The sequence below is a fragment of the Eretmochelys imbricata genome, chromosome 3 (genome assembly GCF_965152235.1).
Source record: "Eretmochelys imbricata isolate rEreImb1 chromosome 3, rEreImb1.hap1, whole genome shotgun sequence".
NCBI classification, from domain to species: Eukaryota; Metazoa; Chordata; order Testudines; family Cheloniidae; genus Eretmochelys; species Eretmochelys imbricata.
Genome location: NC_135574.1, coordinates 137,923,546 through 137,950,067, shown reverse-complemented (window position 1 = coordinate 137,950,067; position 26,522 = coordinate 137,923,546). Strand labels below are relative to the sequence as shown.

The 26,522-nt window shown below is 38.5% G+C and overlaps 1 protein-coding gene across 1 annotated transcript in view; it reads right to left on the bottom strand.

The window, feature by feature from the left end:
* Nucleotides 1-2,039: 2,039 nt before the first annotated feature.
* FMN2 (formin 2) overlaps nucleotides 2,040-26,522 on the bottom strand; it is a 239,287-nt gene continuing 214,804 nt past the window's right edge. Inside the window, exons 16-18 of the mRNA XM_077812174.1 lie at nucleotides 25,787-25,936; nucleotides 3,571-3,652; nucleotides 2,040-2,066 (exon numbers count right to left, since the gene is read on the bottom strand). Of these exons, the coding sequence (XP_077668300.1) occupies nucleotides 2,040-2,066; nucleotides 3,571-3,652; nucleotides 25,787-25,936 (259 nt within the window). The remainder of the gene's footprint in view (nucleotides 2,067-3,570; nucleotides 3,653-25,786; nucleotides 25,937-26,522) is intronic.

Sequence of the window (26,522 nt, the reverse complement as noted above, 5' to 3'; positions counted from 1 at the left end):
CTAAAAAAATTGAAGTAGAAACACTAAATACAGTATTGCACATAGCGATCTCTGTTAGATATCCTATTATTTCATTTAGTATGGTCATATACATACTGGAGGTACTGAAGGGAACAGGAAGGCTACAAAACCAAAACATGCGACTGTATCCTTGCACGTAAATAAAAATAAATGCAAAAGTTAAGAGCAAAAGACTATAGTTTACATAAATACAAACATGGGTTTGAATCAGTGCCATTAAAATAAACTTTATTTTTAAGTTACTTTCCATAGGTTACTCATAAACAGCAAATAATCTCTTTTCCCTTTTGCAAGAAGTAACATTACTCCCACCACCACATGATTTTAGAACTCAATTCTCGGTAATCATATTCTTGCCAGAAATTATCGTGAACACAGAATTTCACATAGTTTTATCAAGCTACAGGAGACTTATTTTTCACACAAGTGAAGAACATCTTTTCTAGTGCTTAGCATACGTGAAGAACAATGGATTCCTGCGGTTGTATTTTACATTGCCCTTATGACACCTGGTACAGTACATGTGCCTCTGGACCATCAGGAATGTCTTATGATATACTAGGCTAGACAAGGAATAATCCACCCCAGCAGGTTAAACCTCAAGCCACTCAGAAGTTTATGCTGCTAGTGTCTTCGATGCTAAGAGATTGTGAGCATGTGAACCGAATTCATTCCACACATTGCCGTTTCCAAGAAAACAGTGCTTTGGAAGAGAACAGTTACAAGGCCAATTCATGTTGGGCTCAGTAGTTATATCTAGGGCAGAGGGTTTTTATTGGCTCAACAAATCAAAACTGAGAAATCCTTAGGTTAATTTCCAGATCACAAATAGAAATCAATCATGTGGATTAAAAAGGAAAGCATAGTCACAGATTTCCATTGCCTCCTAGCCAATGGTATGGACTACTTAGAGAGAAAATGTTATGACTCTGATGTTAAATGTGAAATTGGCATGAATTAGTCAATAGCCTTTGTTTTGTCGGGAGAGTTGACTACTGTAATTCTCGAATGCCAATCCCTAGATAGATCTTTTAATATCCCTGATAAAGGGAGTCTTAAATTAATTGAAAAGATAATTCAAAAAGGAAGTCTGGCTAGCAACATGGTAGTCCTGAGAATCTTGTATCACTCAAATAATCAGCAATATAACTGTAATACCCCTTAAGTTTTTCTGTATACAAATGAGCTGCTTTACATGTTAGCAAGCTAAAGTGCCTAAGTTTCTCTTTTATCCTCTGAAGTACTCCTGTGATTTTCTGTGTTTACTGCTTTTCACTTAAATGTTTTTGGTTCAGGTTTTCCAACTCCCCCCCCCACTACTCACTATCTGGCAAAAGATGAAGAAAAAGTATGCTGCCTTATCGATTTTAAAGATAGTTACGGTAAACATCTTGTTCCACAAATATTTAGTCATGGAGGGCAACCAAACAAGTTGAGAAAGCATTGATTATACTTTATAAACAGCACTTAACGATTCAAAATACAAACGACAAATGTCGACGTGAAACGGATACAAACAATTCACTAGAAGTAACATTTCTTTCCCTAATCTAAATGCAGTGCCATGGAGTATTTGTGTTAGACAGATGTTGCCAGTAGGAATGGAAATATGTTACTGTATCAAGTAGCATTCTTGTGAAGTTCAACTTTAAATAGAATTTTCAGCATGTTCAGAACTGATACAGATGCTGCCTCTTAGGCATGCTGGTTTGGTCTACTGGTATTATACCATAAACTTTACAAAATGCCAGTGTTTTGGTGGAGAACGAGGCATGGGATATAGGGAACTTGTCTCATGTCCATAACTAGTCTATTGCTGGGCACTCCATTACAGTGGTCACATTCATTCATGAATGTACACTACACATTCTATCAGTGAGAAACTCTAGAGAACAAAAAGCAAATTTGAAAGGCCAAGAAGAAAACAAATGATCTGAATGATGTAGTTTCCTTTCCCGCCCCCAACAGACACGTTGAGTTTTACTGATCAAGTGGCAATGGGTTTTTCTTTTCTTCTCTCAGATCTTCATACTTATCTTTGCTTTCTGAAAAGAAATACCATAAGAAAACAAGTTACCATATATAAACATATGTATTATGCAACTATGTAAAGCACAGGGATATGTAGGCTGATCATCAAGTGTATCCAATATATAGTTTACTTATAACACCCTGCAACAAACTCAGTTTTAAACAGATTTAAAGTACAAGGTGGCTAACCATGTCTGTGAAATATCTTTTTTTTAATACTATTTGTAACTCCGTTTATATTGTAAGCATTTTGGGGCAGGGTCCATCCTTTTGTTGTATGTACAGTGTCTAGCACAATGGAGTTCTGATCCCCAATTAGGACTTTTAGGCACAATAGCAATACAAATAATTATAAATGTTATTTAAATGCATGGCTGTTCTTAAAGAATGCCATTAATCGCATGATTTTATTCTTACAAAGTGGAAAAATCCAACCAAACAAGTTTTTAAAACCTACATCTTGATGTGATTACAAATAAAGTTGATAAACTAAGATCTAGTTACCATTCCTAGCCAAGCTATTACTTCATTTACATTTCCTGTGTCACTAACCACAGCCAGTTACAACGAGAAACAACAGCAATAATTCTTTTCTTCGTGTGTTGGATTATGCCAGAGAGATTATGGTAAATGACAACGTTTCATTTCAAGGACATGTGTCACATGTCACAATGATTCATAAAATAGCATTAAATACAAACCAAACGGAATCATGTTTTTAGGAAAAAAACATGACCAAGGAAATAGTCATTCATTTTTAAATATTGCCAAAAAAGAAGCATGGACAGACATTATGAAAATTAGGGACCAGATTAATTTTCTGCTGCGAAAAAAAATCCAGCCATTGTAAAATAGGCCCATGTCCTGAAAATGCTTATACATGCACTTAACTTTAGCCATTTGAGTAGATGACAACTGAAATTAAAAGGAATTACTCGTGTGCTTAAAACTGAAGATGTGTCTTCGATGCTAAGTATCTTCAGGATCCAGGCCATAGTTTATAGGGAGCTGTATATAGCTCAAGAGATTAGTAAAAGTAGAGTATCTTTTTTTTCTAGATCTCTGTCTCTAATCCAGCCTAGGTATGTAGTGACTTACAGTCACTGGCATCTAATAGGTCCAACTCCCAGGGGACAGATGACCTCATCACAAAATCCCCCATCACAATTGGAAGTCTGAGCAGTGGGGCTGTGCACTGGATGGGTTTGGAGATTGAACTACCTCCTCACCCACAAAGGTCCGTCTCTTCCAGGTTCAAGGGACGAGGCACATTGGCAGGGCACAGTGGGGAAATTTTCGCTGCCACTACCTGAGCTGTATCTCTTCTGTGGATAAATATAGGACTTCAGGGTTGTCAATCTGGCATCTTTCACAAAAATGCTAAATTCAGACACATTTAAAAATAAATATTAACTAAATATGTCAGGATAGCGTACATACAAAATGTAAAAAGAACAAAGAAAAAGAAAAAGTTAACAAGAGCAGTATAATAATAATAATAATGCAATCCATTCTTACTATTCCAGAATCATGTCTTGGCTTTATATTATAAAGCGATTTCCCCTTTTTCTGTCTGCACACTTCCTCTGCTTCTTTAACTCTGAAGAAAGAAATTGTGATGAATATTTCAAGGGTTAAAGCTGTTTGCAAGATAGCACAATATGTGAATCAAAGATTAAGGTTTAAAGACAACAAATGTGTAACTCCCCCCCTCCACACCATTAACTAATATGCAGTGGTCTGCAAAATACCATTTATAAGTAGTATTTGCTATTACAATACCATCAGGACGACTGTATAATTTACCAGGAAAGGTGCAATCACTTCTAATCAGTGTATGTAAAAAATCACATTCTCTACCATAGCATTAAAATTAGGATATAAATAGATCATGGTTACAAAATATACTGTCTGACACAGAGTTGCTTTGCAAGTGTACATATTGGAAACTGCATTTCCATCATTCATTGTTTATACTTCTGTCTGCATTTCACTGTCTGCATACTGCCAACAAAAGCTTTGCCACTCTTGATTGTGGCTATTCCCCAGTTTGTCCTTTATTTACCCAATGATTTAATTCATTTTGGCAGAAACTTATGAAACGATTCAACACAAATGTCCAGTCTTTGCTTTCATATTCATAATTGAGGAAACTTGGTTTTCAATTTAAAAAAACAAACAAAAACATGTTTTCAGTTTCAGAGCAGTTGGCAATCTCTGGGCCTGATTCTGTGATTTTTTTACTGCTGGGACCAGTGCTTATTATTAGGAGCGGACATCAGCGACTCCGCACACAGTAGTAAGTGATTGCAGGACTGGAAGCTAGTCTGGAATTCTTACTCTCACAAGTATTTATGTATTTTGATTTACAGTAAGTATGTACAAACCCACCACCACCCCATGCCTATTCAGGCACTTTTGTCAGATATTAAAAGTACAAAATAAAGCTAATAGCTGCTCCTCTGACCTACAATAAATCAAGCTCAAGCAATGTTGTCTCCCCCTCCAAAAACAGCCCTTATTATGCTCTTTCCTCTCCAAAAGCCTGAGTAGCCCTTGCAGCAGGTTCTGATCAACAACACATTTGGGCTTTTTTGGACCAAAGAAAGGAACAGGTTCTAAAACGGAGGGTTTTTCGCAATGGGACTACTTGCTTCAGTACAGATCCCTCATGCGAGGAGGGCTGCAAGTCAGGACCTGATAAAATGATGCTCAGCAAAGACAGCATTTATAATAGGATAAACTTCCCTAGGTCCAGCACCGGGGTGTTGTCAGTGGAGTACTACCCGCTAGGACCTGCTCCTGTCGATAGCCTGCCATAGCCCAGTTCTGGTGAGCTCCAGGAAACAGTTTAAAATGTGTTTGATCTGCGGATCAATCAAAGATTGCCACTGCGTGTTTGAAGTATTGATACTGTGTTGGGCATTCCGTTATTGAACCTTTATGTTTTAGAGGCTTCTATTGGGTTACTTTGTAAATGATTACTTTTAATGGGGTGGACTCTTGAGTGAGGGATGGCAACGTACCTTATAAATAAAAGTATAGCAAAAGAGTCAGGTAAAACCCACATGGACTTTTTGTATAGTTGCCAGCAGCGTGAATTTTGGAGACCACTTACTTTGCCTTTTCATCATCATCCAACAGTAAGAAATAAACAGGAAAAAGATACTGAAGGAATGAGTACAGAGACCAATGATATATCCTTGGGCTGGTCCCGATGGATATTCTCCAAACCACTTGCATGTCTGCTATTTTGCTGTATCTCTAAGGAGCAAAGTGAGAAGCAGATTTTTTTTAAATAATTGTTTTATGTTATTAAGGGCCAGATTTCAAGAGAGACAAGCTCCCATTTAATAACTTAAATGCAAGTGGCCAGTTTTTCAGAAGTGCTCAGCACCCAGTGAAAATGTGACCCCAATTGTATCTGCTGAGTGCTTTTGAAAATTTGGTGTTAAGTCACTGTCCCTTTTATCCAACTTCAGCCAACATTCCCCAAGCTTTTTCACAAACACAAAATGTATACTTGTACAAATCAGCTTTGATCATGATTCTCTGCCAGTAGTGAAATCAAAGCTCTGACTGAACTTAACAAATATAGGAACATTTCTAATTGTAGAGGTTTTTTTTTTAAAAAAAAACAAAAAAAAACGGTGAATACACATTAGTTTGAAACTGTATTTCCAGTCTAAATGAGAAGCAGATGAGGTGGTGCTGCACAATATACACAGAGCCTTTGCAAAAATGCTTAACAGCCAAGTAATGCAGCTTTTGTAAAGGTATTTTAAATGGGTTCAATAAAGGTAGCAGCCAACGTGTAGTGGTAGTTTTACAACAGCAGCTAAGACAGAAGGTATAAAATGCAGTCAAGTTCACGGGACTTGGTTTGTTCACTTCCAAAGAATCACTTACCCTTTCTAATTAACGTCTATGAAAATTTGATCACATTTGAAGGAAGAAAAAGCACCTCTCTCCTCTGGTCACCTCCTAATAATCTATTAGACAGTTTTTCCAATAAAAGGTATTACCTCACCCCCCTTACCCTGCTGCAAATCCTACCTCTATGCCTCAACGTGGTGCAGCGGTGACTCTGGCTGTTCAACAGCGATAGTAGCGGAGTGTATTCTCCGGCAGGTCTAACCATGCTATCAAGGTGTTGGACTATCAGCCCAGCGAGGGGGCAGCTTCCGCTGTGGAAGGGCATAGAATCCCTCTTTCTGAGGCTGTAAGATAGCTAAGTTGAGGAGGTAAATGCGCCACTGACAGCCCAGTCAGTGGGTGGATGAAAACAATGGCTAAAACAACATGGAAAACCAAGTCTCAGTTCTCTGCACATTCCTCAATCCCCACTCCGGAGGCAGTGAGGCATTCGAACAACGAGAGGCTGCAAAGAATCTCAGGTGGCAGGTTGCCAAAAGGAAACCAGACAACTCTCTCAGTGTGCACTTATAACTGCAGAACACTGACGAGGGAGGAATCGATAAACCATCTCATGGAGAAAAAGGCAAAAACAGCCTGTGATGTGCTGGGTGTTTGCGAAACACAATGAAAGAAGGAGATGGAGGTCAGCTGGAGGGATGGAAGCATGGTCATTCTAGGAAAAGGAGAAGGCTCAAGGACCGTCGGAGGAGTTGGATTCATCATAAACAAGGAATGGTCTTTGAAAATTGTCTCATGCCATTTGAAATCATCATTTATCGGGGTGCTTTACCTCTGATTGAACTGAAACAGTACCCTCAAAGTCATCTAGATCTATGATCCCACAAGTGCATGTGAAGATGATGTGGTGGAAGGATTCTATCAGGAACTAGAGGAAACCCTCGCCCAGAGTTCCACATATACAATTGTGATGGGAGATTTTAACGCCAAGGTTGGAAGAGGGAGCGAAAAGTTCATACGAAAGTATGGTATCGGAGAACGAAATGCAAGAGGAGAATGACTAGCTATATTGGCAGAGATGAGGAGAATGTTCAGTGGTAATACCTGGTTCTGAAAGAAGGCCAATAGAAGATGGACCTGGATCGCACCAAATGTGAAGACAAAAAATGAAACTGAATACTTTCTTATCAATAGACGACACACCGTGCAGGATATTTCAGTAGTGCCATCATTCAATATCGGTAGCGATCATCGCCTACTGAGAGCCAGACTCACATTCACTGTAAAGGTGGAGAAAAAGGTGCTGTGTATGGCAAACAGAAGACACCAACCCGTAGCTTTTGATGAGGCAATCCTGAAGAAAAACATTTCTAGGGAAGATTGGAGCCTCCTGGATGACTGCGACGATGATTATGAGAACTTCAGTAAGAGACTGAAATGGTGTGTGAAATCAGCTGAGCATGAAAGACCAAGAAGAGCTAGTGGAAGAATCTTGGAGAATACAAAGACTTTACTGGAGAAGAGGAGGAAAATGAAAAGAAATGGCAGCAACAGGCTTGAGTACTCCCTTGTCTGCAAGCTCATACGAATGAAGTTGAAGGAAGATTTCGAGAAATTTCAAACCAAAAAGGTCCTAAAGGCTGCTGAAGATCGTAAAAGTCTCAAAAATGCAAACGGGAACTGGAGTTGTACAGGTCATCATTATCGGTTTGAAGAACAGGGACGGAAAATCAATAACCAAACAGAGATGGAGACAATTTGCAGTGATTTCTATACCCAGCTGTTTGCATCCCGTATAGACATCCCAATGCCATCACTTCAACAAACCGATGGACACATACTCCCGGTTCTCATCAGTGAAGTCGATCACACAGTCCTTTAAATGAAAGAGGGGAAGACTCCAAGCAAGGACAATCTGACAGCAGAAGTGCTTAAGGCGGTAGGTCAGGAACTTTGGAAAGCTCTCGCCCAAAGATTCAGCTGCTACCTGGAAATCCATAAAATACCATCCAGTTGGAAAGAGAATAATACCATCTTGCTATATAGAAAGGCAATCGAGAAAATTTAAAGAACTATCGCCCAATCTGCGTGCTTTCACATATCTATAAGTTGTTCACTAAAATAATAACAAATCGACTGTTGTGAAACCTGGATGAACAGCAACCTAGAGAGCAGGCCGGCTTTCGAAGGAATTACAGCACAATAGACCACATCTTCACTCTAAACCAACTAGTAGAGCGTTCAAGGGAATACAAGTTCCCTTTGTGCATTGCCTTCGTGGACTATGAGAAGGCGTTAGACAGCGTAGAGACTAACACCATTCTTGAAGCTCTTTCAGAACAGGACATCAGCATGAAATATAGCACATTACTAAAGGAAGTGAACTCTGGCTGCAGCATGGACATATCACTGTTTGATACTCCCCTCCGAATCCCCATAGAGAAAGGCATGAAACAAGGAGATACAGTTTCACCAAAACTATTCACAGCCTGTTTTGAATTGGTTTTTCGATGAGCAGACTTGAAAGGCAGGATTAATATCAATGGCGAGTGGCTAAACCATCTCAGGTTTGCAGATGATATAGCACTGATAGCCAAAAATACAGCCCAACTTGAGAGAATGCTTAAAGAACTGAAGGCGAAAAGTAGTCAAGTTGGATTAAAAAATGAACCAGTCGAAAACAAAATACACGAGATCAAGAGTTATTTGGGTTCTTGGCAGAACATCTGGAGGACAGCAGACCCAAGAGATTGATAAATATGTTTATTTGGGCCAGGAAGTCAACATGCACCATGGTCAGAAAGGCGAACTGTTGCACAGAAAAAAAGCTGGATGGTGCGCACTCAATGACATCAAGGACATCCTCCAAGGAAAGATCAGCAAAACAACTCGACCGTGCTTCCAGCGATGTTATATGGCAGTGAAACATGCTCGCTGACAAAGACTGAAGAACATCAACTATCTGTCACACAGAGGGTGATGGAACAAACATTTCTCGGCATTTTGCTCCACAATCACATCCCCAATGAAATAATTAGGCAGCAGTCTGGAGTGCAAGACGTTGTTGTGGAAAGCAGGCTCAGCAAAATGTGATGGGTGGGACATCTGGCCTGACTCAGTGACAACAGATGGACCGCAGCTATATCCGAGTGGTATCCGTGAAAACAGCAATGGCCACGCGGTCAGCCTCCAAAGAGGTGGGATGATTTCCTAACGAGGAGATATGGACAAGCATGGCGAAGGATGGCCAGAGCGAGAGAAGATTGGAAGATGTGTTGTGATTGGCTCAGTCTCACTTGATGAAGGACTGACAGTCTATGCAGTCTACGTTACCTCACCCCCTCTTGTCTCTTTAGACACATCCGAGGCATTAAAAAGTGTCTATTACTAAGATTAGTACATATTATAACAGTATCTATCATTTTATGCAATTATAGCTGCTAGCTAAGTGGTATATCCCACTTTAGCAAAAGTGGGTCAGATTCTTGGCTGGTGTAAATCAGCATAGCTCCATGTGGCCTAGTATTTGCTCCCAACTCATCAACAGATTCGTTGGTTATACGAAATAATTGATATTCTGCAAATACTAAGACTTCTCAACAACCTCTAATGCAAAGGACAGATGGTGTGAAACGCACCACAATATTTTTTGAAACCAACTCACTCTGATCTGGAAATTGTTGTCCAGTAACATCAGGGAAGGTTTAGTTCCATGCTCTATCCCAATTAAGTGAACCCTTTCTGGGACACATCAGCCATTGTGTTTTATTTTTGATCACATATGGCAGTTCTGTTGTGGACTGCAAGTCAATGCAAAGTCACTGACTTGGATATTTTCTGGTAGATGTCAGAGATGCCTAGGCAGATCCAAGAGAAAACTAACTGTTCATGGCATTACAGTGGGAACAAAAAACCTCTCATATATTGTAAATACTTCATCAGCATCAAGTGCTTGGGCAGGGGCTGGGTGACAGCTGCTGTGGCATATGGATCTCAGTCTAGTTTGGCAAAGTGTGTGTGTGTGTGTGTGTGTGTGTTTCGGCCGAGGGGTTGGGGGCAGCATACGTTCTCTAGATACCATAACAAGTCATAGGTGGGGTGGAAATCAGTAAGTTCACTGCTGCTGTTTTGTATTACTACAACTTTTGAAGAGAACTGCAGTGTTTGTGTAGGCTAGTTAAGGAGTGGCTTGTTTTGAGAGCCAATAGGACTTGTCACTGTTGAAAAACCTGGCCACCCTGCTCAAATTTGCCCCTCCCCACATCATGACAGAGGGATGTCTGGGCCAAACCTGAATGAGCGGTGCTTGCCTCCCCCCACACTTCTACCAGAGCCACTGAATCATCAGCAGGCTCATCATGCCTTCTCCCTGAAAGTCCACTGCACTCCCACAGCGTAGAACCTCTGTTCTAGGAGGAAAGAGGAGAGCAGCACATTGACTTTTTGCCTAAGGTGGCAGATTTTCTTGTATATCACGTGAACTGTCTACTTTAAGGAAGGCGAGGGCCCCTAACATCCACAGTGTACAGGGTCCCAAAAATCTTTAATCTGGACCTGCTTATATATATTGAAATCGTCAACTGCAACTTTGAGTGTCTGCAGGATAATTCTTGCAGAGACGTGTTTCAAGCCAACTGGCAATTAAACTTGGACTCTTAATAGGTCTTGTCTTCCAGTTTGGAAAATTAGGTCTTGAATTCTTCAGGACAGTGCAACCCAGTATTAGGCACTAAGAGAGCTTCACTTGGTTCTACTCTAGACTTCATTATAAAAGGTATAGGGTGCTGTGGGACTTATGTTCTAAGACAATGAGCCAGGTTTTGGATGGCTGCATGGCTAATACTAAAAAAAAACAAAAACAATTTCTCTTGAGCTTGTGAATATTTATAGATGTGGTAAGTGAAAAATAGTGTGGTCTAGTGGACAGGGCCCAAAGCTGGGAGCCAGAAACTACTGAATTCTAATTGCAGACAAACCACTTACTCATTGTGTGGCTTTGGGCTACTTAACCTGTCTGTCTCTTGGCCTCCTGCTCCTGTGATGAGATGCATGCAGGCAGATTCTTGTGCTTGCAAGGAGCCGCACTGAAGTCAATACAATTCCACATGCATGCATCTCTAGCATCAGAAACTAAGCTTCTTCATCTGTAAAATGAAGGTATCATTTACCTGCATCACTGGGGAGCTGTGCGAGGCTTAATTTGTGACTATTAAAAAAATGGGAAGCATTGTGTAAGTGTTAAACTGTAGTATTACATATGAAAAGGCAGGTAAAAGCATTACCTTCTATCTCCAGCCTACAGCTGTGGTCATTGGGCTTTGCAGTGCTAAAATCCAAAAGCAACTAAACTGTTCTTAATTGTTGCAATATTCAAACATATATTTTGAAGGCTGAAAATATGACTGAATCCAGGATTTTGTTTAAATTTAAAATTAATATGTATGGATTTCTCCTTTCAAAAAGCTCTAAAAATTTACTGGTTTGAACATTTCTACCACTTAAAACTACAGACAAACAGCTCCTTTCACAACCACCAGCAAGACTAATACGTTACACTAGTTGGACATGACTTTGAAATGTCATCAGCAGTTTCCTCCCTTCCTTGGGAGTCAGTATGTTTGTACTTTTGCACTATGATAGAGTGGACAGGGGAATGAACTCATTTTAAATCCTCTTTTCTTTGCCAACTGCCATGTTTTATAATAAATGCTGTGATGTGCACAGGATTTGTCAATTATTTAAATTACTAATTTACAATTATGCAAATGATTATATTTAGCATTTCCATTGTGTTTTCATCTATACATATGAAAGGAATTTTCAAGAGTGGATAAGCATAAGGCAGAGAAGTGAGAAGAACCCTGGCTAATATATTTTCCATTTGTTCTATTACAAAATATGCTAAAAATCAGTCATATATATGTATGACTGATTTAATATATAATGAAATATATGCTGAATTTTTATAATGTATAAAGTGCCTATCACCATACCAATCAGCAATACTTGCAAAAAATTTAAAACAGAAATTATATTTAAATAGCTATAAAGTACGAACAAAATTAAAGAGAACAACCAAATCAATAAAAAGATCGGAGCTGGGGGGGAGGCGGAGAACCATGAAATTTCCACAATTGTAATAACAAACAAGAATCTTGGAAGGGATATAAATCATCATGCCTCAAGGAACAAACTCACCTCTTACTAATGGGGTTAGGAGGAAACTTTCCCTTTCCCCCGAAGCATCTATGCTGTCCACTGGGAAGCAGGTCACTGGATTTGATGGACCGCTGATCTGATCCAACTGCTATATTCCTAAATACATTTTGTCTAAGTAAGCACTGTGAGGTTGGGCCCCATTTTTGTAATAAATGTTCTAGCTATTACAATATCATTTGCATTGTCTTTTATTGTCTTTGCCCCTCCCTTCTTCACCTGTTGTCATTTCTTGTGTTTTTAAACATCAAGACCTAATCTTACAAACACTTACTACCAAGGTTAGTATTCACTATTGTGGGTTGTCCAATTTAAAGTTAATGTTGTTCCAATACTGTAAAAGGGTAAATGGGATGACTGAGGTAATTATAGGCCTGTCGGCCTGATATTGATCCTGGACAAGATAATGGAGAGGCTGATACAGGACAAACGAGGGTAATATAATTAATGCCAGTCAACATGGATTTAAGGAAAATCCTGTTAAACTAACTTGATATCTTTTTTGATGAGATGACAAGTTTGGTAGATAAAGTTGATAATGGTATTGATGTGTTAGACTTCTGTAAACATTTGACTTGGTGCTGCATGACATTTTAATTAAAAACTAGAATACTACAAAATTAATATGGCACACATTACATGGATTACAAGCTGGCTAACAGGATAGTTCTCCAAATGTAATTGTAAGTGTGAATCATCACTGAGCAGGTGTGTTTCTAGTGGGATTCCCACAGAGATCAGTCCTTGGCACTACACTACTGAAAAATGATCTGGAAGAAAACACAAAATCCAGCACTGATAAAGTTTTCAGAGGACACAAAAATTAGGGGACTGGTAAATAATGAAGAGGACAGGTCACTGATACAGAGGGATCTGAATTGCTTGGTAAGCTGGCAAGTACAAACAAACACTATCCATGTTAATAGGGTCAAAAGTAAATGTACACGTATATGAACAGAGAATGTAGGCCATACTTACAGAATTGGGGACTCTACCTTCGGATGCAGTGACTCTGAGAAAGATTTAGAGGTGGTGATGGATAATCAGCTGAACATGAGCTCACAGTGCAATGCTGTAGCCAAAAGGATGAATGTGATCCTGGGATGTATAAAACAGGGGAATCTCAAGTAGGAGTAAAGAGGTTATTTTACCTCTGTATTTGGCACTGTTGCAACCACTGCTGGGATGCTGTGTCCAGTTCTGATGCTCACATGTCAGAAAGGATGTTGATCAATTGGAGAGGGTTCAGAGAAGAGCCACAAGAATGGTAAAAGAATTAGAAACCCTGCCTTGTAGAGACAGATTCAAGGAGTTTAATCTATTTAGCTTAACAAAGAGAAGGTTAAGGAGTGATTTGATTACAGTCCATAAGTACCTACATGGAGAACACATATTTGACAATGCACTCTTTAAAATGTAGCAGAGAAAGATATAGCAAGATCCAATGGTTGGAAGTTGAAACTAGAGAAATTCAGGCTGGAAATAAGATGTATATTTTTAATAGGGTAATTAATTATTGGGACATTTTATCAAAGGTTGTGATGGATTCTCCATCACTGGCAATTTTTAAATCGAGACTGGATGTTTTTCTACAAACAGATGCTCTCATCCAAACAGAGATTATTTTGCAGAAATTCTATGCCCTGTGTTACACAGTCAGACTAGATGAGCACAATGATCCCTTCTGGACTTGGAGTCCATGAATCCATAAATTGCAGAGACCACTCACAGCAGTGTGCAATCTCAGGATCAGACCTGTACAATGCTTTATAAATATTAAATAAAATTTCCATAATTCAAATCCACCCCATCCAGACAGATGTATGTCTTCACTGAGCTCAAATGCTTTATTCCAGAAAGGATTTCCTCCAATGCAGCTACAGCAATAGTAAAACACTCAGTAAATGTAAAAATCATGAAACATCCATGAGCCTGTGAAAAACCTACGGTTTTAGCTAGTTATTATGCAGTGCAAAAGAAAGGCTCTCAAATCCTGCTTTTGAATAAAATTTTGATAGTTTACTGAGGGTTAATCTAAACAAAGGGAGCGGTTTCTTGTTTCCATCATAATAAAATTGTTTTTCTCCAGCACTTTCACCTCCCACTCCCCCCTATTTATTGTCAGGCAAACATATACAAAAAGTTCACCATGATTAAGTTTAAAGACAGCTTGCAAGATGAATAAGGGAGATACACTTTGGCACAGATACAGGAAAAAGAAACCAGACGTCCTTGCAGCCCTGAAGGCAGAATCATTTTATCTACCTTCTAGACCAAACGCCAGCCTGACCACAGCCTTATCAAGACTGAGAGAATTTCTCTCATCATTCAATCCAATGAGAAGGGGAGCCACTTCCCTGCCACTAAGCATTAATAATTTTGTCTGAATAAGTATCTGTGGCAGACAGATTCATTTCCGACTGGCTCCGAGTAGGCTTGGTGGAGATTCCCTTACACTTCACTCGAGTCTATTAGTACATGACAAATTTAAACATACTGACAAGGTTGGAATGTTGCATGCTTTAGGCAGTAGAAATGGTCACAACAAACCTTCCAACAACAAGCTAAGAGCAGGCATTATTACACTTCAACAAGGTACTTCATGAAACTCAACACCATTGCGTCTGTACAAATTCAATACATCGTAAGACAGAGTAAAAAACTAAGTGAAGCAAGAGGTTTTATAGTTTGAATTAAATGGATTTTTTAATCAGTTAAATAAAAGAAAAAAGGGATGTCATACGCTAAACAAAGGATTTAAACTGTTCTATGAGGATTGCTCTCTGTCTTGCAAGTAACGTGTTTATAATACTAAGACACATGAGCAATTTCTTTAAAAATCAGCCAAACCATTCAGTGCCAGATATTTCTCCAATCTCTGGAGTACCACATAAGGAAAGAGAGTTATAAAAATCTTTCTTGTGAAACTGTTTATGAAAAGAAGGGCTAAATATGATTATTTCACCCTGTTTTTAAATGTGTTTAATTATTTACTAAATATTCTTTTAGAGCAGGTCATCATATTTCTTGCATGAGATAATCCCAGCTAGAAATCAGAATTGTTAAAATAAAAGTAATTTATAAAACACAAGCAGAAGTTTAGAGCTCTTGCACTAAGGCTATCAGGGTTGAAGTGATGAAACAGACATGATTCAGTAACTGACTGTGAAGACTTTTACACAGATAAGAAGCACATTATAACGTACCTAGTCCCATCAAATTGACGGATGAAACTTAACCTCTGCCTACCAACAAAGAGGTTATGCATTGGACTATCTTGATATCACAGCCAACTTCTTGCACTGCTCCTTTAAGGACTGCATAGCAGACAATAGCTGGCCAAAAGACACTGTGATTAATCATACTTTGGCTCAGAGGATCAAGGACAAATGGATTAAAATGTTTTAATCTAACCACTTAAAATAGAAGCTAACCTGTAGCAGAATCCTGGACATTTTCCTCCTTTGTCAACAACCGATGCCCAGAACTTGTACTGCCCTGAGATGTCATTTCTCAAATAAGCACATCTTGACAATACAATGAAAAAGGTGTCTGGTGTGTTTTGTTGATGAAGATTTCATTGAGATTAGCAAGTATTGTAGCTCTACGTTTTATTTAGTTTACTTTCAGAGATTAGTCCATATTTTTGGATGATGAAAACTGGCATAACTCCCTTGACTTCTACATTATAGAAACATGGAATCATAGGACTGGAAGGGACCTCAAAAGGTCTTCTAGTCCAGTCCCCTGAACTCATGTCAGGACAAAGTATTATACAGACCATCCCTGACAGGTGTTTGTCTAACCTGCTCTTGAAATTCTCCAATGATAGAGATTCCACAACCTCCCTAGGTGATTTATTCCAGTGCTTACTTACCCTGATGGTTAGGAAGTTTTTCCTAATGTCCAACCTAAACCACCCTTGCTGCAGTTTAAGCCCATTGCTTCTTGTACTATCCTCAGGGGTTAATGAGAACAATTTTTCTCCCTCTTTCTTATAACAAACTTTTATGTATTTGAAAGCTGTTATATCCCACCTCAGTCTTCTCTTCTCCAGACTAAACAAACCCATTTTTTTCAAATCTTTCCTCACAGGTCATGTTTTCTAGACCTTGAATCATTTTGTTGCTCTTTTCTGGACCTTCTCCAGTTTGTCAAAATCCTTCCGGAAACGTGGTGCCCAGAACTGGACACAATACTCCAGTTGAGGCCGCATCAGCACGGAGTGGAACAGAAGAATTACTCTCGGTCCTTGCTTACAGCACTCCTGCTAATATAGCCCAGAATTATGTTTGCTTTTCTTGCAACAGTGTTACATTGTTGACTCATATTTAGCTTATGATCCACTATGACCCCCAGTACTCCTTCCTAGACAGTCATTTCCCGTTTTGGGTGTGTGCAACTAATCGTTCCTTCCTATGTGGAGTATTTTGCATTTGTCCTTATTGAATTTCATCCTATTTACTTCAGACCATTTCTCCAGTTTGCCCAATCATTTTGAATTTTAATCCTATCCTCCAAAGCCCTTGCAACCCCTCCCAGCTTGGTATCATCTGCAAACTTTACAAGAGTACTCTCTATGCCATTATTTAAACCATTGGTGAAGATATTGAACAGAATGGGATCCAAAACGGATCCCTGCAGGACCCCTTGATATATCCTTCCAGCTTGCCTGTGAACTACTCTCTAGGAACAGATTTCCAACCAGCTATACACCTACCTTATAGTACCTCCATCTAGGTTGTATTTCCCTATAGTGTTTATAAGAAGGCCATAGGAGACATTATCAAAGCCTTACTAAAGTCAAGATATACCACATCTACTGCTTCCCCCCTCCACAATGCTTGCTACCCTATCAAAGAAAGCTATTAGGTTGGCTTGATACCATTTGTTCTTGAAAATACCATGCTGACTTACTTACAGCATTATCTTGTATGTATCTGCAAATTGATTACTTAATTAATTACACATTTTGTACGTGTGTTAATTAAGCTGACTAGGGTGTAATTCCCAGGTTGTCCTTATTTCCCTTTCTATAGATGGGTACTATATTTGCCCTCTTCCAGTCCTCTGGAATCTCTCCGGTCTTCCATGACTTTTGAAAGATAATCACTAATGGCTCAGATATTTCCTCAGGCCCTGGTGACTTGAAAAAAATCTAACTTGTCTAAGTAATTTTAACTTGTTCTTTCCCTATTTTGGTCTTATCTCATTTTCACTGGCATTCACTATGTTAGACGTTCAATCGCTGCTAAACTGTTTAGTGATGACTGAAACAAAGAAGTCATTAAGCACCACTGCCATTTCCATATTTCCTCGCCCCCATTAAGTAATGGGCCTACCCTGTCCTTGTACTTCCTCTTGCTTCTAATATTACTCCAGTTTTAATCTTGAGTATTGAAAGGCCTGTGGATCCATTTCAATACTACAAGTCTTTGGCACTCGGCAAAACTTGGTACTAGAGCTGATCAGAAATTTTCTGCTGGAATGATTCTCTGACAAAAATGCAGTTTCTGTAACATTTCTGGCTGAAAAATCTAAATGAAATATTTCATTCTGGACAGGTTCAACCCAAATAGGAATATTTAGTTTTGTTGAACTGATGTGAAACATTTTTCTGGATCATGGTGCATAGCCTTATTAAAGTTGTAATTTGGGCTCCCATTCTCTCCTATTGTCTGGGCTCTGTGGAGGACTACATCTCTCACATTGGAGAATGGATTCCCCTACAATCAAGCTGCATGGGACATCAAGGCATGAAAGTGACTGTGTGTACACCATGGGAGATGTAATCCGACCAGGAAGTCTGGCCCATAGGGAAGAATAGAGGCATCAGATATTCAAATAAGAGCACCCATGAGGCAAAGCACCACAATAGGAAATGGAGTTTAATGTTCAACATAGAAGTATTTCAAGTTAATTTGAACCAAAATCAAACATTTTGATTGCAGAATATTGAAATGTTCGTTTTGATTGAAAGTGTAGTAATGTTTCATTTCAAGATTTCCTAATTTACATTTTTTGAATACTTCACTCCATGAAATATTTTAATATTGCATTTTTTTCCTCCTAATTTAGGATGACAAATGTTGAAACATTAGAATTTCCCATGGGACAGAACTTCCAAATTTCACTCAGCATCACTTGTGACCACTACAATCACTTGGGTGGTCTAGAGATTTTGTCTTACTCTGCTATGCAACAGGAGAAAGGCCAATTGTGTAATAACCATGGTGTCCAACTATATATAGGAAGCCATATCTGCACAAATACACAGAGACACACATCCAAAGTTCAAAAGGGCAACAGTTTTTAAAATGAAAGGAAATCCCATTCTTAAGTCACCAAATTGTGCCTAGTTACAGCAACTCATATGGTACTGAAAAATCAGCAGAATTGCCAAATCTTCTGATTTCATGACAAGTATCATACATACACATACACACAAAACGTGTCCATACCTCCTGATTTATACCAGCAAAATCATGAATTTTGTCTTTAGTCGAAGTGGTCACCATTTCCTATTACTTTCAGTAAGACTGAAGCAAGGCTACCTTCAGGCCAGACGACCATCATTTCCTTACATCTTACATCAGCTAATTTTATGTTCATTTTGAAATGTGGCCTTGCTAGGCAATGCTACTAATCTTCATTATCACAGGAATGACACATTGAAGACTTACTAGAGAAATTTTTCAACCACTGATTCTCTCCCCACTTTCCCATTCCTTACTAAGTGAATAGTTCCATGTTCCCAGATCTCTTTCTCAGGTCTAATTTACTGGTTCTTATTATAAGGGTTAATAAAAGATCCCTTAAATTACTTTGGGAGGACATAGCTCGTGCAAGGAGATTTAATGCCCTTCTTTGCAAGCAATAGTGGCAGATTACCAGTATGTGCCTTACTCTGCAAGGCATAGATATCGAATGCCAGACTTTAAATTGCTCAACAGCAAGTTTTAAATCATCCTGCTGGGGAATCTGTAGGGAGACATACCAGTCTTGCTGCAGGGGGAGATCAATGAGCTGTGGAGACATGTTGGCCAGGAATCTCCCTTTCATCTAGATATACAATGTGACACGCCAAGTGCCAGCTTAACTGCTATTCTTATGGGAACGGGCAACTTTTAGAGTCAAATGAGGAGTAAATTTAGGGGGGTTACAGATTATTTTTAAAATGTCAAAGATTTATCCTGGGAGTTAAAAGGTTGGATGGAGTCAGTGAAATGAAGTTCTCATACTCAGCGTGAGGTGGAAGATGTCAGAACTTTACTATAATGATGTAGATCTAGTTTATGACCCCCCCTTCCACCTACAGCTAAGAGTCAGTTAAAGTGCATTTCTATTAGCTGACACCCTGTTTCATAAATATGCGCCAAGGTGAGTAAACAATCAGTTCCCCCCCCCCCCACACACACTTTGGGGTCCCCAACTGTCCCTCTCCTTTTCTCTTCTTCTGTGCAAGCAGGAGTTCTTTCCCATGTTCAGATAGACGCCTACACTTTTGCAAGGGGTGGGGCTATCTGGGGCAGCAGTGATTATCTGAAGAGACTGCAGCCGTACTCTGAGCAGGGGTAGAGAGAAAGGAGCTTCTTTGCCTACTCTGCCACCCAAAAAATGGAGGCGGGGTTATGAACAACGCCTCTCCAGGTTTAGGGACAAGTCTAGCAGGTTTTAATTAGGCTCTAATGCTGCACCAGTGATACCGGCATTTTAAAATGTTGGCCTTTTTTTTTTTTTTTTTTTAAACAAAATAAGTTCTGAAAGCCTTCACCTCTCTTTGCTACTGTCATGAGCCAGAGTATACATAATTAAAAAATTAAAAATACAAATAAAAAAAAGAAGCGTTTGGCTCTGTTAGTCTTGAAAGACAGATTTTGCCACCCAGACCAATAGAAGACATTCCAATAATTAACTTTGTATAACTTACTCTGTTTTTGACTGTCATACAAGTGTGTCTTTACTCTCAGGGGATTTTTCTCTGAGAGTGAGGAATTTGCCCACCTCAGCCTGAAGACAAGACTCTTGAGGAGGTTCTTGCCCTACTCCTCCAGACAGTTCCAGGTTTATAGTCAAGTGGCACAGTTGTTCCTGCCTAGCCCCTCTGCCTCCCTTCTTTGGATGATAGAGGAGGCAGCCAGTGTTCCTTTCTCTCTGATCAGGCTCAAGCACAAATAAATCTGGAAAAAATGCATTTAATGATGGACACCTCATTACCAGGATGATCTATAGAAACCGAAAGGAATTCAAAGAAATTTAAACAAAATTAGGAGATTGAAGAGATTGATTTAAAAGGAAAAAGTTAAATACTTACAGCTTGGCATGCTCAAGGGGGACAGGATTAGAGCTGGGTGAAATTTTATGACCAAAGCTTTTTTTTGTGAAAAATGCAGATGTGGTGACACTGACATTTTGCAAATTCATGTTGATTTTGCCAAATTGCTTCAGTCAAGTACAATAAAATTAATTCCAAATGGAAATGTTTCATTTTTTTTAACTCGAAAACAATGTTTTAGAAAAAATCCTTTACTTTTACGCAAAATGTTTTTTTAAAGATTAAAAAGTGCTTGAAGTATTAATAAAAAGTGTTTCACTTTGTGTCTAACAAAACGTTTGACCCCAAAACGATTTTTTAAAACTTTTCAATTCACTGAAAAAGTATTTTCTGCTCAACTTGATTTTTTTTCCCCAATTTTTGAGAACTGCTAACAAGCTGAAAAATATGTTATTTGCACAGCTATAGATAAAATAACTGCCTATAAACAAAACATTAAGATGTCTGAGAGTCGTAATCCCAAACACTGAACAGCAAATGGGTGCTCAGGACCAAGATCAGACATTTGGATTCCAAGCAGTGAATGTGCTACCTTCACCTACATCATGCTATAGTCATGGACACAGGTCTAAGTGACCTGTCCTGCTTCCATTACACCCACTTTTCAGAATCCCATCACATGATCCAGGAGGTCTGGCTGTAACATATACAGGTAAACACATTCTCAGAGCTCATAATATATGAATGCAACATGTGGTCTATTAATGGCACATTAAAAAAAATATAGTGGAAGAAAAAAGGTGAGATAATTCAAAGCTTGTTAGGTTGTTAATTGAAAATCAAGAGCCAAATTCGAACGTTGGTGGGGTTGCACAGATGTAACCGAGTGCTGAATTTGACGCCAGTTGTTTGCAAACTTATGATATCCCTTTCATCTCTAAAAAGGTTATACCTGCCAAGGTTAAATATCAAAACAAAGCCATTTTTAGTTATGAAACATGGAACAAAAGTATTTTAAAGTACAAAACACGCTTTAAAAAAAAAGGTGTGTAAATAAAAAAAAATAGCTAAATGGATCTTGTTTAGACTTTAAAAAAAAAAATCACCCTTAGGGTGAGACCCAGCATAAGAAATTTCAGCCTAAAGGGAACATTTCTGAGAACATTATAAACAACTCAGAATGATTTAGAATGGAATGCCCATCTTACCCTTGACTAAAGTGTTGCTACCAAACACAGTGCTGTTAAGAAAATCCCAACAGTACTAATGAAGAAATATGCTTTACATGTATATTTCAGGTGCATTTTTCTTTGTATTGCTACTGTATTCAGCAGTGTCTTGTCGAATTTTCTCTGTGACTGGTATTTTCCATTTCTGCTTTATTTCATCTGACACAACTGAGTAGAAGCAGTTGAAAACTTCAGAAAAATGAATTTGTTCTTAAGCTTGCGCCATTTTTCTTTGGTTTTTCTCATCTGGTAGCTGAGAAATACCAAGACTAGACACTGCTGTGTTTATCTAAATGCCTGCAAACCAATATACAAGCTGCAATCCAGACTGGAAAGTATTTAAAATAAAGAATTACTGACTGCTTTCTTTAAACACACACATTTTTGGCACATCTGTAACATAAGGGTGCACTTTAGAAAAAAACCCATTTATGAAAGGCCTTTGGGTAAGTTATTGTATTAACAATTTGACTCACATTTACAGAGATTGGATAAGGAACTTCTACTATAAGAAGCTATCACTCCCCCTTGTTTTCCCTGCTGAAGACCAAGGACCTTAAAACTAGGCCAGAAATGCTGTACACAGTGTAATCTTAAACAAAGAACATTGTTTGGGGCTCAAACAAAAGAACAGGGTTCAGTTCTTACAAATATGATCACTGTCAAACTGCTTTCCTTTTTGCAGCAATTATTTCCCCAACAACAGAATTATATTGCAACAAAGAAAGAAAACGGGGGGGGGGGGGGTTCTTATCAGACCTGTCATATAAATGCGTACAGACAATACCTTGCTCTTTGATTTTAGCTACAGAAAATAACTTGATTTACCAAACATAGACAGAGATAAGCAACCACTGTGATTTCAAAATACACTGTGTGAAATTCTGGCCCTACTTTTTGCAATTGACTTCAAGGGGGCCAGGATTTCACCATTAAAATATTAGCATGAGACACCTAGCATGTAATCTAGGCACCAATCTTTTAGGTATAAATAACATCAGTGGCATCTGAGTGGCATGTATCATCACAAAGCAGCTTAGTGTATTTCAGATTTAGAGTGTTTCCCCATTGAGTTAAAAGCTAAACTATGCACTCACAGGAAAGTATTCATTTGGCAATAATTTAAGTCATGGAACCATAGAGATGTAGAGTCCTGGGGACACTCTGGAAGCAAAAGCCCGGATCCTCAAATCCAACAGTCTTGATGTCAATTTACACCAACTGTAGATATGTCCCTACCTTTTAATTCTTACTGCAATTTTGTGGGAGTAGGGAATACTATGGAGTGTTGCCCTAGAGTGGCTGAGAGTGTCTTGCCCAGGTTATTCTCCATTTTACTCTCCCGGTACAAAGAGGCCTTCAATTCACAACATTCCTGTCCTTTATCAGTAGAGCCGGAAATGGCTACTAAAACAGGTCAAGAAAACCATTCTGTCAGTTGGCTGGAGGACACCTCTAGAGAACGTATTTTTACTAGGGCTGGTTAGAAAATTTCCATTGACACTGTTTGAGGGAAAAAAATGAGTTTTCAACTAAATTAGAGTTTTCACAAAAAGTATGGGCTTTCCATGGAAAATCTAATTGCTCATCAAAAATCTGGCCAAAGCCAAAAATAGATAGATTCAGTTAAATGCCACTGTGGTGCTTCATAGGTGTTGTAGTTTGGGTCACTCATTCTTTTCTATAGGATGGGATCCCCAGATGGATTTAATCTTCCACGATGCATCATGGCCCATGCAACAGCCATGATGCATCACCTCCCATCACCAAAATGTGAGACAATTGTAATCTGGCTCAGGGGTCCATCTTATGGAGGAGACAGGGAGCATGAGACACCTGAACTACATCTCTCATGAGGGACTGCAAATAGCATTTCAGAATCTATAAATTTTGATTTTCTGTTGAAATATTTCAGATTTGTCATGTTTTGCTGAAAATGATATTTTTCACAGAAAAAGTTCACATTTCTGACCAGCTCTGTAAATTTTTCCTTTTCCTCTAAGATTTTGCCTGTTGCCTCTATAGCACCTCCTGCTGGGGTGTGATTAGTTAACAGTTATATAGTTAGATGCAAATCACTATTATTAAGTAGTATTAATTATCATTAACCTTGGTACCCTGGGGATGGAAAGAGCAAGCCAGGACCTCCAAAATTCTTAATCCATGCTGACAGAACATTACAAAAAAGCCTTGAGTCAGTTCAGCATGATGTACTATTTTCTGTATTCCACATTCCCCATATCATAATGGAAAAACATTCATAAAAGTGGGTCTTTGTTTCTTAGGTGTTTGTCTGCCTTGAATGAATTTCTCCCATGGGAAGTCATGGACCTCTTTTTTCAGATCATCATAATCTCCTCCTCCACACCGATTTATATAGGATACCATATATGGAGGACAATGATTTCAGGTAGGGTAATAAGAAACCCAAGCAAGTGAAAACTTAATGGTCTTGTTTTCATTACAACTTCTCTTGTACTTCAAAATATGTGGAGAAACAAAGCAAACAAACATTTGTATAACAAGCAGAGAATCTAAAAAGTGTTTTCAAAATTTTCCATGAGCTGATCTTTTAAAGAGTCAAAATGTATTTCCCCCCCTTTTAAAAAAAATACTAAAGGAAACAATATGTACAGTGAGAGGCGTTCTCACCATTTTAAGAAAAATAACCTAATAATCAGAAAAAGAAAAAAAATTAAAAACAATTTTATGAAAAATACATGGAAACACAAGATAAACCTTTGGCAACTATATCCCAACACAGGAAACTGGAGACAGAATGAACTTGGGCTGAAGTTAAATACTAAAGAGAGAGATTTAAGTACATGAAATCATTTCAGACAGGCAGTAAAATGAAGTGCACCCCCGTCCAGTAAGTACTTGCACCGTGTTAATATTTGCTCCATAAACTTGCCATAGAATCAGAATCCAGTCCTCGTTTTCTTAATTGTGAAAAGGGAATTCACTCTAAAATATCTTCCCCTGTACTTAAAAATCAATTGTTTTGATTTGACTTAGATACCTGATTTTCTAGGTGCTAGGTCCCTATAGTTTCCATTGACTTTAGCCAAGCAGTAATCTAATTTCAGTGGGAATTGGGCATGCTCAGCACTTCTGAAAAGCAAGCCCTCTTTATTTAGGTGCCTAAATATGTGCTTACATGACAAGTTTTGATAATCTGAGTAATTTCATTAACTTCCCAAGGAAGTCATTGTGACTACATGTGTAAAGTTATGCATGTCTATAAACATTTGCTGTTCAGGCCTACCTCTGTAAAATTTCATTTTATTTTGACATTTATTAAATCATAGCAACATTCTTATGCTCACTGAGTTACCAAAACCAACAACTATATATAGCATACAATAGCTCCTCTAGCACAAGTTGTAATCCACGTCTCAGTGGGTGTTAGAATGACTGGACAAGCTCCCGCTTATATGACAGCCACCATCTTAGCCAACATACTAGCTTTAGCTAAAGAGCCAAGATTTCTTAGCTGAGAGCTGTAACAGACCCACATCATCTGTGGATCGGCACAAAGGGGCACCTGTTATACACACATACCAGAGGGTTACACAAGGCACAGGCAGTTATGCCAATTTTTTTTTCAATGATCATGCCTTATTTCTATCATGGTGCAAGAAAGCTCAAAAAACTAGAGTTTGGGTATTTTATTTGTTTTGGTTCTCTCTGTGGGATGACCTTGCTAGACTTTTGTCTCCCCCTGCTATAATAGGTCAAATATTTTAGGATATCATCTCTGGATATTGAGCCCGGTCTATGACTCACTATAAACATATGAATGAGAAAACCTCTCAATGACTTTCAGGACTTAAGTGAATAATGTTTCATTGGCTGGATTAATAGTGATGTATCAATTACATGCTCTAATGCGTCATTCATGGTCATGTGGACAAAGACAGAAAAAGCTTGGCACAAACTGAAATTTTTACTGATTACTAGACTTCATGACTGTTAGGATGTATTTATAAAAAAAATTAATAAAAGTTTGTATCAGAAGCTATTTGAAAGACGTTAGATGTATTTTTATGCCCATGTTGATTTTTTCCTGAGATATTGCTCCAAATACTCTTTTAGAAAGAATATTAACAGTCATTGCAAAAATGAGGACACCTACTTTTCTTGCAGAATAAGTTTGTTTTCCTTCTTCCAGAGGTCTTTGAAGTCAGAACTGAATTCATGCCAAATACTGAAGAAAGCATGAGGTGACACTTCCTTCTCTCCCATTTTTGGTTTCATACAGAAATAGGCTGCAGTTTCCAAAAAGCTGCCAAAGACAACAAAAGCATCAAGTATTTTGTTATCTATTGATATAGAATTTTTTTCTGCATCCAAAACCTGGCATAATACACAATTACTATTGCTAATAGGAGTGAAATATACGGATTATCTAGCTCTGATGTTTTCCTGTACATATTCTGTTACAATATATTTCCTCAGCAATGGTTGGGGTTTGGTATTTAATAACACACACATTGTTTTTGACCAAAGCATTGTCCATATTAAAGCCAAGAATGAACATACTCTCTTCAGAGCCCAGCAAAGCCAGACCTCAACGCCTTTCCTTGCATTGCATTTTTATTATATTTGAAACTATTTTAAAACAGAGCTGAAATCTAAAGCAGTTCCAAACAGTCTTTCACTATGAAACACGACAATAGACAATCTAGCAGTCCATAGAAAGGTGGTATTAAAACAATTCTTTTCTACCCTAGACAATAGTAAAACTGCTAGCAACAGTCATACTAGAAAATAGTTATCAATCATGATTCTGACATAACTGTGTTTGACACCCATTTCTGAACATAGATATCGCTAGAATAGATGACAAAGTAAAATATGTAGAGCTGAAG